Genomic DNA, 20,695 nt, shown 5'->3' with positions numbered 1-20,695 from the left:
CAAAGCAACTTGTGTGCTTTTTCTATGGCTTTTAAATACATTTTTTGTTATTATTTCATCTATATATTTTTTTAGCATTCATGATATTTGTTTTCAATATTGTTGTTCGATTAAAAAATGCAGGTTAATCACAAGTATTACTAGTAGTGTAAACACGCTTGCCTGATTTTAATTAACTTAATAACGTCAATTAATTTAAAAAAAGCCGCAATACTTGGTCAAAAATAAGATTTGGTTGTTTGATTTTATTGTTTATGATTAAAAACTGCACTGTAAAAAAGTAATCAGATTCTACGGTAAAAATAACAGTGTTGTATTAATTTCCGGTAATGCACAGTCAAAACAACGACCATTGATTTTATGGTTAAAAAAAACAAAAAAACTTGCATTTCAGGCATCAGAATTATATTTTAAAAATAACAGAGGTACCATTATTCAATTTACAATAAATAATACAGTGTAAAAACAATAACTGTAGCTTTTACGTAAAAATATCAGTGGTGCTGTTTTCTCAACTTGCAGTAATGCACTATGAAAACAACAAGCGAAGATTTGACGTCACAAAAAACTAAATGGCCCGTTAAAATAAAAAATGTTACCGTTTTTCAATTGTGCTGTTTTGATCATTTACATTAATGTGCTGTAAAAACGACTGGAGATTTTACGGTAAAAAAAAACCTAACTGGCATTGTTAGCTTTATCTCTAGTAACACCGGTTCTCTGATGGCGGCTCTTTTGAGTCTTTTGACTGGTTTGTGTTACCCCTGCTTAATAAAGACATGGATGTGCTTCCGTGGCTGTATGTTCTTGTCAACAAACGGGGTATTGTTTGGATGGCAAGTTTGTCCCTTCAGTCATTGATTTGTTGTTCGTTAGTGCAGTTTGTGTCAAGTTTTAAGGTGGTAAAAGAAACGTCTTCTACCGACCAGTTCCTCCAACTAAGACTTTGTTCTTCCGTGTTGGAAGACTTGGAGCTCAGACACAGACCCGCTCCCCGCTGTGCACGGAGGAAAAGGAAAAACCCGCACACAGAGGGATCACTGACACCTCCGCGGTAATCACTTGTCCATTTGGTTTTGGTTTAAGTTCATTTCCAACATGTTATACGGACAAGCGAAAATTTTACTCGAGTGTGATAAAATTTGGATGGATTTATTTCACGAGAATAACGCTTATTTAAAGGTAAAATCTGTATTCGCACGTGTGCTACTTTTGTTTTTTTCAATACTCACACAACCTATTTTCAAATGCTCGCACTGTGCAGCCCTGATTGCGAAAATAACTTTCTACTGTTTTTCAATTGTCACTGAAAAATGTGACATGTAATGTGCAATATAGTGGCCAGTTAGATTGAGGGGTGAAGGTACGTACCATGCTAAAGTGCTAAAGGGCGAAACATGGTGTGCTGCCTGCTGCAGAGCACAGATGTGCCAAAAGGTGAGCAGATGAAAGGCGGCTTAGTTCCTCTCACGCGGCCAATCCCTCGCTTCTAAATCTCATCGCTACGGCCAATTTCCCCCGCTCCCGCGCTGAGGGAGCACTAATCTAGACTCGGTGTACATGGACTAGATTACACACGGGGAGAGGGGGGATTACGGCGGCCCCTCACCTCGCCGTCCTCTGGGATGATGCCCATGCGAAAGTTGAGGGCCACGTCGACGAGGAAGAGCGTGTCGGAGAAGACGTTGAAGCCTTCCCACGCCAGCCCGCTGGGGCCATCCAGGAAAGCGATCTCCATGGGGATGCCGATGAGGTTGAGGAAGGTGACGGCCATCATGCCCATGATGTAGTAGCTCCTATGGGAGGAACATCACACCAGCGTTCAGGATGCTTTCACACCAGCGTTCTGGGTGCTTTTACACCAGCATTCATCATGCTTTTACACCAGCGTTCAGGGTGCTTTAACACCAGCGTTCATCATGCTTTTACACCGGCGTTCAGGGTGCTTTTACACCAGCGTTCATCATGCTTTTACACCAGCGTTCAGGGTGCTTTTACACCAGCGTTCAGGACACTATCACCGGCGTTCAGGACGCTTTACAACCAGCGTTAAGGATGCTTTTACACCAGCATTTATCATGCTTTTACACCAGAGTTCAGGGTGTCTTTACACCAGCGTTCATCATACTTTTACGCCAGCGTATATATATATATATATATATATATATATATATATATATATATATATATATATATATATATATATATATATATATATATATATATTCCCTTTGACAGACAGACAACATTCACACACTATATATATATGTATATACACATATATATATATATATATATATATATATATATATATATAATTGTATGTATATATATATGTGTGTATGTATATATGTATGTGTATATATATGTACATATATGTATATATATATACAGTATGTATATATGTTTATGTATGTATGTACAGTATATATGTATATGTACTGAATGTATGTATGTATATATATATATTTGTATATACTGTATATGTATGTACATGTATATATACAGTATGTATATATTTAATATATGTACATATACAGTATATATACATACAAATATATATATATACATATATACAGTACATATACATATATATATATATATATATATATATACATACATACATATATACATACATATATAAACATATATACATCAGAGTGCTTTTACATTAGCGTTCAGGGTGTTTTTACATTAGCGTTCAGGGTGCTTTTACACCAGCGTTCGTCATGCTTTAACACTGGCGTTTAGGGCGCTTTAACAACAGCGTTCAGGATGCTTTTACACCAGAGTTCAGGGTGCCTTTACACCAGCGTTCATCATACTTTTACACCAGCGTATATATATATATATATATATATATATATATATATATATATATATATATATATATATATATATGTATATGTATATATATATATATATGTATATGTACATATATATGTATGTATATATATATATATATATATATATATTCCCGTTGACGGACAGACAACATTCACACGCACATTCACACACTATATATATATATGTATATATATATATATATATATATATATATATATATATATATATATATATATATATATTCCCTTTGACAGACAGACAACATTCACACGCACATTCACATACTATATATATATATATATATATATATATATATATATATATATGTATATATATATATTTGTGTGTGTACATATTTGTATATATATATAGTATATATATACAGTATATACGTGTATAAAATGTATATATTTATATATATGTGTATATATATACTGTATATATATATATATTTGTATGTATATATATGTGTGTATTTGTATATGTATGTATATATATATATATATTTGTATGTATATATATGTGTGTATTTGTATATGTATGTATATATATATATGTGTATGTATATATATGTATCTATATGTATGTATATATATGTATCTATATATACATATGTATATATGTATGTATATATGTTTATATATGTATGTGTATATGTATATATGTTTATATATGTATATATATATATATATGTATGTATATATGTTTATATATGTATGTGTATATGTATATATGTTTATATATGTATGTGTATATGTATGTATGTATATATATGTATATGTACTGTATGTATATATATATATATTTGTATGTATATATACTGTATATATATATATGTATGTATATATATGTATGTATATGTCTATATATAATATATGTACATATACAGTATATATACATACAAATATATATATATATACACATATATACAGTACATATATATATATATATATACATACATACATATATAAACATATATACATCATAGTGCTTTTACATTAGCGTTCAGGGTGCTTTTACTCCAGCGTTCGTCATACTTTTACACCAGCGTTCAGGATGCTTTAACACCGGGGTTCAGGGCGCTTTAACACCAGCGTTCAGGATGCTTTTACACCAGCGTTCAGGATGCTTTTGCACCAGCATTCAGGGTGCTTTTACACCAGCGTTCTTCATGTTTTTACACGAGCATTCATCATGTTTTTACACCAGCATTCAGGATGCTTTTACACCAGCGTTCGTCATGCTTTTACATCAGCGTTCAGGATGCTTTAACACCGGCGTTTAGGGAGCTTTAACACCAGCATAAAGGATGCTTTTACACCAGCATTCAGGATGCTTTAACACCGGCGTTCAGGGCGCTTTAACACCAGCATTAAGGATGCTTTTACACCAGCGTTCATCATGCTTTTACACCAGAGTTTAGGGTGCTTTTACACCAGCGTTCATCATACTTTTACACCAGCGTACATATATATATATATATATATATATATATATATATATATATATATATATATCTCCATCATCTTCCGCTTATCCGAGGTCGGGTCGCGGGGGCAACAGCCTAAGCAGGGAAACCCAGACTTCCCTCTCCCCAGCCACTTCGTCTAGCTCTTCCCGGGGGGTCCCGAGGCGTTCCCAGTCGTTCGGGTGGCATCCTGACCAGATGCCCGAACCACCTCATCTGGCTCCTCTCGATGTGAAGGAGCAGCGGCTTTACTTTGAGTTCCTCCTGGATGGCAGAGCTTCTCACCCTATCTCTAAGGGAGAGCACCACCACACGGCGGAGGAAACTCATTTCGGCCGCTTGTACCCGTGATCTTATCCTTTCGGTCATGACCCAAAGCTCATGACCATAGGTGAGGATGGGAACGTAGATCGACCGGTAAATTGAGAGCTTTGCCTTCCGGCTCAGCTCCTTCTTCACCACAATGGATCGGTACAACGTCCGCATTGCTGAAGACGCCGCACCAATCCGCCTGTCGATCTCACGATCCACTCTTCCCTCACTCGTGAACAAGACTCCTAGGTACTTGAACTCCTCCACTTGGGGCAGGGTCTCCTCCCCAACCCGGAGATGGCATTCCACCCTTTTCCGGGCGAGAACCATGGACTCGGACTTGGAGGTGCTGATTCTCATTCCGGTCCCTTCACACTCGGCTGCGAACCGATCCAGCGAGAGCTGAAGATCCCGGTCAGATGAAGCCATCAGGACCACATCATCTGCAAAAAGCAGAGACCTAATCCTGCGGTTACCAAACCGGAACCCCTCAACGCCTTGACTGCGCCTAGAAATTCTGTCCATAAAAGTTATGAACAGAATCGGTTATATATATATATATATATATATATATATATATATATATATATATATATATATATATATCCATCCATTTTCTGACGCTTATTCCCTTTGACAGACAATATTCACACTCACATTCACACACACTAATATATATATATATATATATATATATATATATATACAGTATATATATATATATATATATATATATGTATGTGTGTGTGTGTGTATAAAATGTATAAGTGTATGTATCTATATATATATATATATATATATATATATGTGTGTGTGTGTATATATATATGCACGTATATATTTGTATGTATATATGTATGTGTATTTATATATGTATGTATATATATATGTATATATGTTCAGGGTGCTTTTACACCAGCGTTCAGAGTGCTTTTACACCAACGTTCAGGGTCCTTTTACACCAGTGTTTACGGTGCTTTTACACCAGCATTCAGGGTGCTTTTACACCAGCTTTCAAGATGCATTTAAACCAGCGTTCAGGGTGCTTTTACACCAGCGTTTAAGGTGCTTTAACACCGACCTGTGGGGGTGAAGGCTACAATAACTCCAACGTGACTCCGCTTTCACGTCGCCTGATCACCTGACTGCCAGGAGATCGAGTGTCGGCCTCCAACGTTTTGTTCCTGGAATCCACGATTTTTAGTTCATTACTTCAGCTAAATAAATTTTACTTTATGAAACACATGCAGTACATTTAAAGTTGTCATACGAATATTAGTGATGTGGAATTCCACAGATTTTCTCTCTGATCCGATAAAATTCTGATTAATTCCGATATTTTGTGCAAATATAGTTAATGTTTCTACTAAAATGTGAAAAGTTGTATTTCATAAATACTTCTCAGCATCAAGAACAGAATACAGAGCGATGTGTTTCATTATTTATTGGAGCTATTTTATAATTTACGAGCAAGACACCGAACCTCTTGCCGCTACTGATGGGACGTGGTTAGCGCCTGGCATGGCAGCGTCCGCCAGCACTCCTCCACAATGTCCTTGTTACTAACAATACACGCCTATTTTATTCTATACTTATTAAAAAATAAAATAAAATCATCATAAATAATTAATCGGAATAAAGTTTGAAGAACATGTAAACAACACAAGTGTCCTTACTTTTTCACACTTTGTTCCTGGTAATATACACATTCTCTCAAAAAACTACGCCATCAAAAGTCTCCGTAGTTTAATTTGAGAATCACTATTAGAGCATCAGGAGCTAACAATCATGGATTCCGTCACTTGGCGCAATCTCAGAAGTATGCTAGCTCCTCCCCCTTTTAGAATGCAAATATTAGCATATTATCCTTTAATGCTAGAATTTTAGCAAATTTCTTACGTTTTAACCCAATTAATATTCTTTCCATAGCGGCATTTTATTAGTATGTTAGCTATTCCCCTGTTACCATGCTAATGTTTTATGCTAGCATTTTAGTATGTTTTCATACTTTTAACCTAATGAATCATGGACTTTGTTACTTAACCTTTAATGTTAAGTTTAAGCTAATTTCGTACTTTTTAACCTAATAATCATTGACTCTTACTTGGTGCCATCCCAGTTGGCTCTTTCCCTTTTAGCATGCATATGTCAACACTAAATTGGCCGAAGTTGGTGAATGTGAGTGGGAATGTTGTCGAATGTGAGTGGGAATGTTGTCTGTCTATCTGTGTTGGCCTTGTGATAAGGTGGCGACTTGTCCAGGGTGTACGCCGCCTTCCGCCCGAATGCATCTGAGATAGGCTCCAGCAGCCCCGCCACCCCAAAAGGGACAAGCGGCAAAAAATGGATGGATGGATGTTAGCATATTAACGTTTCATGCTAGACTTTTAGCTAATTCCGTACGTATTAACCTAATAATCATTGATTTCGTTAGGTGCTGCACTCTAATAAGTAGGCTAGCCCTAATACCACGCTTATGTTTTATGTTAGCATTTTAGAACATTTCATACTTTTAACCTAATGAATCATGGATTTTGTTACTTAACCTTTGATGCTATGTTTAAGCTAATTTCCTACTTTTTACCATAAATGATTCCCGGGCGCGGCACCGCTGCTGCCCACTGCTTCCCTCACTTCCCAGTGGGTGATTAAGGGGATGGGTCAAATGCAGAGGACAAATTTCACTACACTTAGTGTGTGTGTGTGTGACAATCATTGGTAGTTTAACTTTTCCCTTTTAGCATGCAAATATTAGCATATTAACCTTTAATGCTAGAATTTTAGCAAATGTTGTACATCTCAACCTAATAACTCAGACTTAGACTTCCTTTTTATTCTCATTCAAATTTTTAAACTTTACAGTACACAATTTTGTTGCATTAGCTCATAGTAGTGCAGAATAAAAAAGCAATAAGGGGCAGATATATAAAAATAGATTACTGTACGGTAATATATTCATGTAATAATCATTGGAGATGGTCTTAAAAAAAACTTTTTTAAATGTATTTGTATTAAGAAAAACAAAACACACATATATATATATATATATATATATATATATATGTATATATATATATATATATATGTGTGTGTGTATATATATATGTATATGTGTGTATATATATATATGTGTATATATACAGTATATATATGTATGTGTGTGTATATATATGTATGTGTATGTGTGTGTGTATATATATATATATTTATATATATACTATATATATGTATATATATATATATATACAGTATATATGTATGTGTGTGTATATTTATATATATATGTGTGTGTGTGTGTGTGTGTGTATATATATATATTATCCATCTATTTTCCACCGCTTATTCCTTTTATATATATATATATATATATATATATATATATATATATATATATACAAACCCCGTTTCCATATGAGTTGGGAAATTGTGTTAGATGTAAATATAAACGGAATACAATGATTTCCAAATCCTTTTCAACCCATATTCAATTGAAATATGCTACAAAGACAAGATATTTGATGTTCAAAATCATACTTTATTTTTATTTTTTTGCAAATAATAACAAACTCAGAATTTCATGGCTGCAACATGTGCCAAAGTAGTTGGGAAAGGGCATGTTCACCACTGTGTTACATCACCTTTTCTTTTAACAACATTCAATAAATGTTTGGGAACTGAGGAAACTAATTGTTGAAGCTTTAAAAGTGGAATTCTTTCCCAATCTTGTTTAATGTAGAGCTTCAGTCGTTTCATAATACGCCACACATTTTCGATGGGAGACAGATCCGGACTGCAGGCGGGCCAGGAAAGTACCCGCACTCTTTTTTGGACGAAGCCACGCTGTTGTAACACATGCTAAATGTGGCTTGGCATTGTCTTGCTGAAATAAGCGGGGGTGTCCATGAAATAGACGGCGCTTAGATGGCAGCATATGTAGTTCCAAAACCTGTATCTACCTTTCAGCATTAATGGTGCCTTCACAGATCTGTTAATTACCCATGCCTTGGGCACCAATGCACCCCCATACCATCACAGATGGTGGCTTTTGAACTTTGCGTCGATAACAGTCTGAATGGTTCGCTTCCCCTTTAGTCCGGATGACACGATGTCGAATATTTCCAAAAACAATTTGAAATGTGGACTCGTCAGACCACAGGACACTTTTCCACTTTGCATCAGTCCATCTTAGATGATCTCGGGCCCAGAGAAGCCGGCGGCGTTTCTGGATGTTTTTGATAAATGGCTTTCGCTTTGCATAGTAGAGCTTTAACTTGCACTTACAGATGTAGCGACAAACTGTATTTAGTGACAGTAGTTTTATGAAGTGTTCCTGATCCCATGTGGTGATATCCTTTAGAGATTGATGTCGGTTTTCGATACAGTGCCGTCTGAAGGATTGAAGGTCACGATCATACAATGTTGGTTTCCGGCCATGCCGCTTAGGTGGAGTGATTTCTCCAGATTCTCTGAACCTTCTGAAAATATTATGAACCGTAGATGTTGAAATCCCTAAATTTCTTGCAATTGCACTTTGAGAAACGTTGTTCTTAATCTGTTTGACTATTTGCTCACGCAGTTGTGGACAAAGGGGTGTACCTCGCCCCATCCTTTCTTATGAAAGACTCAGCATTTTTTGGGAAGGTGTTTTTATACCCAATCATGGCACCCAACTGTTCCCCATTAGCCTGCACACCTGTGGGATATTCCAAATAAGTGTTTGATGAGCATTCCTCAACTTTATCAGTATTTATTGCCACCTTTCCCAACTTCATTGTCACATGCTGCTGGCATCAAATTGTAAAGTTAATGATTATGTGCAAAAAAAATTTTTTTTTATCAGTTTGAACATCAAATATGTTGTCTTTGTTGCATATTCAACTGAATATGGGTTGAAAATGATTTGCAAATCATTGTATTGCATTTATATTTACATCTAACACAATTTCCCAACTCATATGGAAACGAGGTTTGTACATATATATATATATATATATATATATATACATATATATATATAAATAAATAATAAATGATAAATGGGTTGTACTTGTATAGCGCTTTTCTACCTTCAAGGTACTCAAAGCGCTTTGACACTACTTCCACATTTACCCATTCACACACACATTCACACACACTGATGGAGGGAGCTGCCATGCAAGGCGCCAACCAGCACCCATCAGGAGCAAGGGTGAAGTGTCTTGCTCAGGACACAACGGACGTGACAAGGTTGGTACTAGGTGGGATTTGAACCAGGGCCCCTCGGGTTGCGCACGGCCACTCTTCCACTGCGCGACGCCGTATATATATATATATATATATATATATATATATATATATATATACACACACATACATATATACACACATACATATATATATGTATATATATATATATATATATCCATCAATTTTCTACCGATTTTCCCTAACGATGTCGCAGGGGGTGCTATTGCCCATCTCAGCTGCATTTGGGCAGTAGGCAGTGTACACCCTGGACAAGTCGCCAACTCATCGCAGACATATATATATATATATATATATACACACACATACATATATATATATACATATATATCTGCGATGAGTTGGCGACTTGTCCAGGGTGTACACTGCCTACTGCCCAAATGCAGCTGAGATGGGCTATAGCACCCCCTGCGACATCGTTAGGGAAAATCGGTAGAAAATTGATGGATATATATGTGTGTATATATGTATGTGTGTGTATATATATATAGAACTAGAACTAGCCAGCGCCAGGCTGGACGATCTCTGTACACATAGCAATTTTCGTAGAATAATACACAACTCACAAAATGTTTTTTCTACTGTGTCTATGACTACGTCAGAGATAGACATGCGTTCTACTGAGGTGGCAAATTATGATGCGTTCAGTTTATCGCAGCGCCAAGTAGACAATCTGAAAATTCCCGTCATATCAATTCCTAGATATGGTCGTAATTATTTTAAGTACACTGCGCATAATAAACGCAACATTATTAATATTGCTACTACGGATAATTTTATCAACAACTCCTTAAAACAGCCCACTACCTATAATATGGGCTTTCTAAACATCAGATCTTTGTCTCCTAAAACGTTATTAGTCAATGAGGTCATTAGAGACAACAACCTTAACGTCATCGGTCTTAGCGAAACCTGGCTTAAACCAGACGACTTTTTTGCGATAAATGAGGCATCCCCTCCTAACTATACGAATGCGCATATTGCCCGTCACCTCAAAAGGGGAGGGGGTGTCGCACTAATATACAACGAAAACTTTAACTTTAGTCCTAATTTAAATACTAAATATAAATCGTTTGAGGTGCTTTCTATGAAGTCTGCCACACCTCTGCCTCTGTGCCTATTACACAAATAATAAATGAACCGACGCATCGCAGCGGTAATACGATAGACCTAGTGCTTGTCAGAGGTATCACCGTTTCCAAAGTTACGATACTCCCGTATACTAAAGTATTGTCCGATCATTACCTTATAAAATTCGAAGTTCAAACGCATGTTCGTCAAACTAATAATAAAAAAAACTGCTATAGCAGCCGCAACATTAATGCTGCCACAACGACGACTCTTGCGGACCTACTGCCCTCGGTAATGGCACCGTTCCCAAAGTATGTGGGCTCTATTGATAACCTCACTAACAACTTTAACAGCGCCCTGCCCGAAACCATTGATAGTATAGCACCGCTGAAGTTAAAAAAGGCTCCAAAAAGGCGTACGCCATGGTTTACTGAAGAAACTAGAGCTCAGAAATTATGTAGAAAGCTGGAACGCAAATGGCGCACGACTAAACTTGAGGTGCACCATCAAGCATGGAGTGATAGTTTAATAACTTATAAACGCATGCTTACCTTAGCTAAAACTAATTATTACTCAAATCTCATCCGCATTAATAAAAACGATCCAAAATTTTTGTTTAGTACAGTAGCATTGCTAACCCAACGAGGGACTCCTTCCAGTAGCTCCACCCATTCGGCAGATGACTTTATGAAGTTCTTTAATAAGAAAATTGAACTTATTAGAAAGGAGATTAAAGACAATGCGTCCCAGCTACAACTGGGTTATAGTAACACAGATACGACTGTATATACGGCGGACACTGCAAATATCCAAAATAGTTTCTCTCGTTTTGATGAAATAACATTAGAAGGATTGTTACAACGTGTAAATAGAATAAAACAAACAACATGTTTACTTGACCCACTTCCTGGGAAACTTATCAAGGAGTTTTTTGTATTATTAGGTCCATCAGTGCTAAATATTATAAACTTATCACTTTCCTCGGGCACTGTTCCCCTTGCATTCAAAAAAGCGGTTATTCATCCTCTCCTTAAAAGACCTAACCTCGATCCTGACCTCATGGTAAACTACCGACCGGTGTCTCACCTTCCCTTTATTTCGAAAATCCTCGAAAAAATTGTTGCAGAGCAGCTAAATGAACACTTAGCGTTTAACAATCTATGTGAAACCTTTCAATCCGGTTTCAGGGCAAATCACTCGACTGAGACAGCCCTCGCAAAATTGACTAATGATCTATTGCTAACGATGGACTCTGATGCTTCATCTATGTTGCTGCTCCTCGATCTTAGCGCTGCTTTCGATACCGTCGATCATAATATTTTATTAGAGCGTATCAAAACACGAATTGGTATGTCAGACTCAGCCCTGTCATGGTTTAACTCTTATCTTACTGATAGGATGCAGTGTGTCTCCCATAACAGTGTGACCTCGGACTATGTTAAGGTAACGTGTGGAGTTCCCCAGGGTTCGGTCCTTGGCCCTGTACTCTTCAGCATCTACATGCTGCCGCTGGGTGACGTCATACGCAAATACGGTATTAGCTTTCACTGTTATGCTGATGACACCCAACTCTACATGGCCCTAAAGCTGACCAACACCCCGGACTGTAGTCAGTTGGAAGCGTGTCTTAATGAAATTAAACAATGGATGTCCGCTAACTTTTTGCAACTTAATGCCAAAAAAACAGAAATGCTGATTATCGGTCCTGCTAGACACCGACCTCTATTTAATAATACAACTTTAACATTTGACAACCAAATAATAAAACAAGGTGACTGTAAAAAATTTGGGTATTATCTTCGACCCAACTCTCTCCTTTGAGTCACACATTAAAAGCGTTACTAAAACGGCCTTCTTTCATCTCCGTAATATCGCTAAAATTCGCTCCATTTTGTCCACTAAAGACGCCGAGATCATTATCCATGCGTTTGTTACGTCACGTCTCGATTACTGTAACGTATTATTTTCGGGTCTCCCCATGTCTAGCATTAAAAGATTACAGTTGGTACAAAATGCGGCTGCTAGACTTTTGACAAGAACAAGAAAGTTTGATCACATTACGCCTGTACTGACTCACCTGCACTGGCTTCCTGTGCACTTAAGATGTGACTTTAAGGTTTTACTACTTAGGTATAAAATACTACACGGTCTAGCTCCAGCCTATCTTGCCGATTGTATTGTACCGTATGTCCCGGCAAGAAATCTGCGTTCAAAAGACTCCGGCTTATTAGTGATTCCTAGAGCCCAAAAAAAGTCTGCGGGCTATAGAGCGTTTTCCGTTCGGGCTCCAGTACTCTGGAATGCCCTCCCGGTAACAGTTCGAGATGCTACCTCAGTAGAAGCATGTAAGTCTCACCTTAAAACTCATCTGTATACTCTAGCCTTTAAATAGACCTCCTTTTTAGACCAGTTGATCTGCCGCTTCTTTTCTTTCTCCTATGTCCCCCCCTCCCTTGTGGAGGGGGTCCGGTCCGATGACCATGGATGAAGTACTGGCTGTCCAGAGTCGAGACCCAGGATGGACCGCTCGTCGGGACCCAGAATGGACCGCTCGCCTGTATCTGTTGGGGACATCTCTACGCTGCTGATCCGCTTGAGATGGTTTCCTGTGGACGGGACTCTCGCTGCTGTCTTGGATCCGCTTGAACTGAACTCTCGCGGCTGTGTTGGAGCCACTATGGATTGAACTTTCACAGTATCATGTTAGACCCGCTCGACATCCATTGCTTTCGGTCCCCTAGAGAGCGGGGGTTGCCCACATCTGAGGTCCTCTCCAAGGTTTCTCATAGTCAGCATTGTCACTGGCGTCCCACTGGATGTGAATTCTCTCTGCCCACTGGGTGTGAGTTTTCCTTGCCCTTTTGTGGGTTCTTCCGAGGATGTTGTAGTCGTAATGATTTGTGCAGTCCTTTGAGACATTTGTGATTTGGGGCTATACAAATAAACATTGATTGATTGATTGATATATATATATATATATATTTATATATATATGTATGTGTGTATATATATGTATGTGTGTGTATGTATATATATATATATATATATATATTTTTTTTTTTTTTATACAAAAACATTTTCCATCTTGAGGTCATCTACATGAAACCAAAAAGAGCTTTTCTAACCTATAACCTGTTTTTAAAAGTTTTATTATAATTATTATACAAAATATTACATTGTGATAATCTGTTTAAATCGAGAAAATATTTTTAAAAAGTGAAAATTAAACAAAATTAAATAAATTAACAATACATACAATAAAAAACATTGAGTCTTTAATATTTGTCATCCCAAAAAATGGGAATAAGACGCACTTATGAGGTTCCCAAAGATTCACAGCCCTAATAATGTGAATAATTTCAAATGTGTAATAAACAAACAATATCTCACACATAGTAAAATCATGCAAATCAATCGAACTGCCAATATGAAATAGAACTATTTTGTCTATAAATTCCATAGAGAGACAAATTGAAGGACAGTATAAAAAAGTCAAAGTTATATCAATATTTTAAACATTATTGAAGTGCATGGTGTAAAAAAGTTAATGTAACTTTAAAAGACCTGTCATTGGCTATGGGGGTGTCCATGTGTGTTACCTCATTAGGCTGAAGGGGTGGATGACAAAGACGCCGCTCTGCAGCTGCCGCTTGCACTCCTTCTCCACGGCCACCTCGCTGCCATACATGTAGAGCGACTGGCGGTTCTGCTGAGGCAGGAGCAGGGCTCGCCACCCGCGTGCGGCCCTGCAGCAGCCCCCCGCCCGACCCCCGGGACAATTCAGCCTCTCCATGGCCGCCGTGGCGTGCTGTGATCTCCTCATGGGACCATCCCGCCTGCACCTCCTCCTCTTCTTCTTCTTCTTCTTGTAGCGCCACTTGCTCCCGTGGAGTCAACAACAAGACACTTTGGTGTTCAGGAGTCCAAAGTGCGATGAAGCTGCGAGGCGACGGGACGAAACCCATCCTCCCTCCGTACATCCTCCCTCCCTCTCTCTCTCTCTCTCTCTCTCTCTCTCCCTCCCTCCCCTCTCCCTCTATTTCTGCATCCAGACCTTTCTTCTCGTTTTCTCATCAACTATTCAAGACTCGACTTTCATCCTCCATCCATCATGGCGTGCCAAGAGGATCAAGTCCAGTCCTTATTAGTGCTGGAGCGTCACGTGCGGGACACTGGCCAAGTTGCCGTGTAACCAAACACTCCGCTGTTACATGACCCCCCCCCCCCCCCACACACACACACACACACACACACCACGTGCAACTTGTTGGTATTTTCCTCATTTTCATCAAGCTGCATGTTGGATGAAGTGTGAGGTCATGTCAGCGAGAGATGGCCGCTTGGACCCTTGGTGTGTCGCCGCATGGTTGTTGCTTGCATTGCACTTTTCTAAGGGTGGCAAAATAAAGATCATATGTTCGTTTATTTGTGCGACTTAAATAGATTTAACGGCCTACTTAAATGAGATTATCTTATTTAAACGGGGATAGCAGGTCCATTCTATGTGTCATACTTGATCATTTTGCGATATTGCCATATTTTTTCTGAAAGGATTTAGTAGAGAACATCGACGATAAAGTTTGCAACTTTTAGTGCTGATAAAAAAGCCTTGCCTTTTCCGGAAGTCGCAGACGATGACGTCACAAGGGTGAGAGCTCCTGACGTCCGCGCATTGTTTTTAATGGGAGCCTCCAGCATCAAGAGCTATTCGGACCGAGAAAACGACAATTTCTCCATTAATTCAAGCGAGGATGACATATTTGTGGATGATGATATTGATAGCAAAGGACTAGAAAAAGAAAATAATAATAAAATAAAATAAAAAAACGATGGCTCCGTGCGGCAGCAGTGTGAGCGTTTCAGATGTAATTAGACACATTTACTAGGATAATTCTGGAAGATTCCTTATCTGCTTATTGTTTTAATAGTGTTTTAGTGAGATTGTAAAGACATACCTCTAGGTCAAATGGCTGCGGTGAACACGCAGTGTCTCAGAGAGAAGCCGAGGAGCCAAGTTCACAGCTGCCTTTTAAACAGCTACTGCAGGAGGATGAATAATCCAATGATGTCTCCGGTAAGATATATATCACAATTTTCCCATCCAAAAACATGCTGGTTGACGTAGAGAAACATGTTCGCTTGACCGCTCTGTGTTAAAAACAAAGAAACACCAGTGCTAAAGACAGCTGCAATACACCGCTTTCCACCAACAGCATTGTTCTTTATAGTCTCCATTATTAATTGAACAAATTGCAAAAGATTCAGCAACACAGATGTCCAAATTACTGTGTAATTACGCCATGAACAGAGACGACTTTAAGCCGTGTTTGGTGCAGCGCTATTTCCTTACAGTCAGTGATGTCACGCGTACGCGTCATCATTCCGCGATGTTTTCAACAAGAAACTCGCGGGAAACTAAAAAGGCCGTATTGGCATGTGTTGCAATGTTAATATTTCATCATTGATATATAAACTATCAGACTGCGTGGTCGGTAGTAGTGGGTTTCAGTAGGCCTCTAATGGCATTTGTTAGTCCGAGCTCGTGAACACTTTATAACGGGACTGTCTGTGAAGGAAGCTTACGACTCTGTATAAGGGCTGAGTGATAAAAGGATATAAATTAAAAAAAACATTTCCAATGAGGTAACAGTATGGTGTGTGTGTGTGTATGTATATACAAACCCCGTTTCCATATGAGTTGGGAAATTGTGTTAGATGTAAATATAAACGGAATACAATTATTTGCAAATCATTTTCAACCCATATTCAGTTGAATATGCTACAAAGACAACATATTTGATGTTCAAACTGATAAACATTTTTTTTTTTGCAAATAATCATTAACTTTAGAATTTGATGCCAGAAACACGTGACAAAGTAGTTGGGAAAGGTGGCAATAAATACTGATAAAGTTGAGGAATTCTCATCAAACACTTATTTGGAACATCCCACAGGTGTGCAGGCTAACTGGGAACAAGTGGGTACCATGATTGGGTATAAAAGCAGCTTCCGTGAAATGCTCTGTCATTCACAAACAAGGACCGGGCGAAGCTCACCACTTTGTGAACAAATGCTTGAGCAAATCGTCAAACAGTTTAAGAACAACATTTCTCAACGGCCTATTGCAAGGAATTTAGGAATTTCACCATCTACGGTCCGTAATACCATCAAAAGGTTCAGAGAATCTGGAGAAATCACTGCACATAAGCGATGATATAACGGACCTTCGTTCCCTCAGGCGGTACTGCATCAAAAAGCGACATCAGTGTGTAAAGGATATCACCACATGGGCTCAGGAACACTTCAGAAAACCACTGTCAGTAACTACAGTTTGTCGCTACATCTGTACGTGCAAGTTAAAACTACTATGCAAAGCCAAAGCCATTTATCAACGACACCCAGAAACGCCGCCGGCTTCTCTGGGCCCAAGCTCAGCTAAGATGGACTGCTGCAAAGTGGAAAAGTGTTCTGTGGTCTGACGAGTCCACATGTCAAATTGTTTTTTGGAAACGATGAACGTTGTGTCCTCCGGAACAAAGATGAAAAGAACCATCAGGACTGTTCTAGGTGCAAAGTTGAAAAGCCAGCATCTGTGATGGTATGGAGGTGTATTAGTGGCCAAGGCATGGGTAACTTACACATCTGTGAAGGCACCATTAATGCTGAAAGGTACATACAGCTTTTGGAGCAACATATGTTGCCATCCAAGCAATGTTATCATGGACGCCCCTGCTTATTTCAGCAAGACAATACCAAGTCACTTGTTACAACAGCGTGGCTTCATAGTAAAATAGTGCGGGTACTAGACTGGCCTGCCTGTAGTCCAGACCTGTCTCCCATTGAAAATGTGTGGCACATTAAGAAGCCTAAAATACCACAACAGAGACCCGGACTGTTGAACAACTTAAGCTGTACATGAAACAAAAATGGGAAAGAATTCCACCTGAAAAGCTTCAAAAATGTGTCTCCTCAGTTCCCAAAGGTTTATTGAGTGTTGTTAAAAGAAAAGGTGATGTAACACAGAGGTGAACATGCCCTTTCCCAACTACTTTGGCATGTGTTGCAGCCATGAAATTCCAAGTTAATTATTTGAAAAAAAAAAAAAGTTTATGAGTTTGAACATCAAATATCTTGTCTTTGTAGTGCATTCAATTGAATATGGGTTGCGCAAACTAGCTCTCCAATCAGCTAAACAGACTCAATCACTCCACAGAATTTACGAAACTGAAACAATACAAAAATAATGCCACTGTGAGTTAATAATACTAACATAGACACTCGCAAATGTGTTAGCATATTAGCTAATGCTAACGATCCTAGTTTGATTGTATTAGGATAGCACATACAAATGTGTATGAACACACTCCTACAGACATCCCACATGGGACGGTTTAATTAGTAAGAATTGTTTTAATTATACTGCAAAACTGACAAACGTTGCTTGGAGCGATCAATGAAGAATCCATACAAGTAGAAATGCTATGAACGGCACTTCTACCTCCGGTTTAAAGCTAAGTCAAGACAGAAGGGCAATGCAGCGCTTGCAGTGAGCAAACTCACCCAAAAGATGGCGCCATAGCACAAGCTATTACACACTTTGTCAGTGTATTTCTTTTTTCTTTTTTTTTTTTACTGTTCACTTTTTGGGTGTCAGCGAAAAAATCCATAAAATAGCTGCACCGTTTTACAAGCCGCAGGGTGCAAAGTGAAGGAAAAAACTAGTGGCGCATAGTCTGTAATTCAATGTATATGTAAATACCAACATGTATTACTTCAGTATATTTGATGAGTATTTATTTCTGATAACAATGTTTGCGATGATTTCAGCATATTTGACAAGGTTATAAACTGTAAGTAGCTGTGATATGATTTTTGAAGAGCAAGAAGTTCATGTTTGAGCGGGCCCCTATGTAGTAGAAAAGTGGGGATTATGTTTCAGGCCACATCACCCGTGCCCTGTGGGATACATTGTGGTCGACTGCAGTAGTGATTTGTATTTGCTGTCAATTTGGAATCCACAAACTCACAAGGAATATTTTTAGGACCACTGATGTTGTCTGCAGTCATGCTGTAACCATTAAAATACACTTTTTTTTTCTTTACTTGTTTTGCTATTTTTCTTTCTGTTTTGTCCAATCACACGGCACCTTATTGTCATGGGAGGCAATTTGTGGGCTCATCAGCAGACTTGGAGAGAGAGAAGAGCGCTCACTCTGCCCATTTCCTGGCAGCCTTTCAAAAAAAGATGTGAGGGGGACGATGAAGACTCGCATAAGTCTTCATCATCTTCATCACCACAGGCTGCAATGTGCTGCTTAGTGTTGCAAAAAAAGGTGAATAAAATGCAAAGCTTAGCGCTTTCTTTAAGCGGGACACAGCTGGTGGAGGACAGTGACGCAGGGGTGCATTTTTTCACATTTCACTGCTCCCGAGCCGTGGTTCATCCGAGCCTTTTCTTTTCCTCTTTTTCTGAACACTCATCTCTGCTGCTTGTACTCGCCGGGGTCAAATGTCAGCTGGAGTTTGTTCTGGCCGAGTCGACCTGGGTCAATCACAGGACACGTGCAGGAGGAATGGGATTTGAATGGCTCCGTTGGTTGCTGTAGCCTGACACTTGAAATCTGACGAATTTGAGGTTGCACTATCCACCTCTGCATAACATTTTATCCTTCTGAACTACAAACCAAAAATAAATGGAGATCAATTTACAACACATAATTGTAGTAACAGTGCAGCTGAGATAGGCTCCAGCACCCTCCACGACCCCGAAAGGGACAAGCGGTAGAAAATGGATGGATGGATGGATAGTTTGTAACACAAAATATTTAAAGTGCATTAATTTGCCTGAAAAAAATTATAATAATTACATTTGTGTGATTTTTATTAAAAATATATTTGTTACAATGTTTGTTACAATTGTATTATTTTTATTTTTATTTTATAGTTTAATAAATGTAATCTATAAACATTTAATCGACTTGAATGATATGACACTGATAAATTGATAAAATAATAATACATTCAGAATGATCACCAACATTAACTCAGGAGCATAATATACAGTAGTTAGGGGATTCATTGGGCCCCATTCGTCATCGTTTGCCTGACAGATGGAACGTGATAAATTTGGGGGTGCACTATCCACCTCCCCATAACTTTTTTATCCTTTCTCACCGGCACTCATTGAGGGCAGACGCTCCCTTTTCCTCTCCCTTATCTCTCCTGCTTGCTTCTTTTTCTTGTCTTATCTTAAGTTTTTTGTTGCCTCTTTTTGCACTGCTCTCCAAATCTAAACATTGGAACTATTTTACTGGCCACAACGAAATTGACAAGATCTTGGGTTTGGGAGAACCTGCTTGTCGTGACGGAGCGTTTATTGATGGAATTGTGACGGACTCTTGGGAGAAGAAGGAGTGCCGCGTGTCTTCTCAGTCGAGGACGTGAAAATATCTACCGATTCGGAATCATGACAACAAGACATCTGCTGATTGGAGTAAGCGTTGCTCTGGTTTGTCGACAAATTGGAAGTTGCTGGCAGTCTTCAAAGTACCCCTGCGATGAGGTGACGACTTGTCCAGGATGTACCCCGCCTTCCGCCCGATTGTAGCTGAGATAGGCACCAGCGCCCCCCGGCACCCCAAAGGGAATAAGCGGTAGAAAATGGATGGATGGATGGATGGCAGTCTTCAAAGTACCCCAAAGCTGCCACAAATGATTGGAGGATGCGGGAAGAACTGTGGACACTTTTGATTT

At 38.6% G+C, this 20,695-nt stretch overlaps 1 protein-coding gene across 4 annotated transcripts in view; it reads right to left on the bottom strand.

Annotated features, from left to right (window-relative positions):
• Positions 1-14,899, bottom strand: part of hcn5 (hyperpolarization activated cyclic nucleotide-gated potassium channel 5) — a 65,161-nt gene extending 50,262 nt beyond the window's left edge. For 2 of the 4 annotated variants that reach the window (XM_061879548.1, XM_061879549.1), the window contains exons 1-2: positions 14,542-14,899; positions 1,610-1,796 (exon numbers count right to left, since the gene is read on the bottom strand). In XM_061879548.1, the coding sequence (XP_061735532.1) occupies positions 1,610-1,796; positions 14,542-14,765 (411 nt within the window). In that variant the 5' untranslated portion in view covers positions 14,766-14,899. The remainder of the gene's footprint in view (positions 1-1,609; positions 1,797-14,541) is intronic. The other 2 variants (XR_009802941.1, XM_061879547.1) reach the window with 2 other exon arrangements.
• Between the last annotated feature and the right edge of the window lie 5,796 nt (positions 14,900-20,695).

This window comes from Nerophis ophidion, linkage group LG19, assembly GCF_033978795.1.
Source record: "Nerophis ophidion isolate RoL-2023_Sa linkage group LG19, RoL_Noph_v1.0, whole genome shotgun sequence".
NCBI lineage: Eukaryota > Metazoa > Chordata > Actinopteri > Syngnathiformes > Syngnathidae > Nerophis > Nerophis ophidion.
Note: the sequence above shows the minus strand (reverse complement) of the source record. Positions and strands in the feature narration are given on the sequence as shown.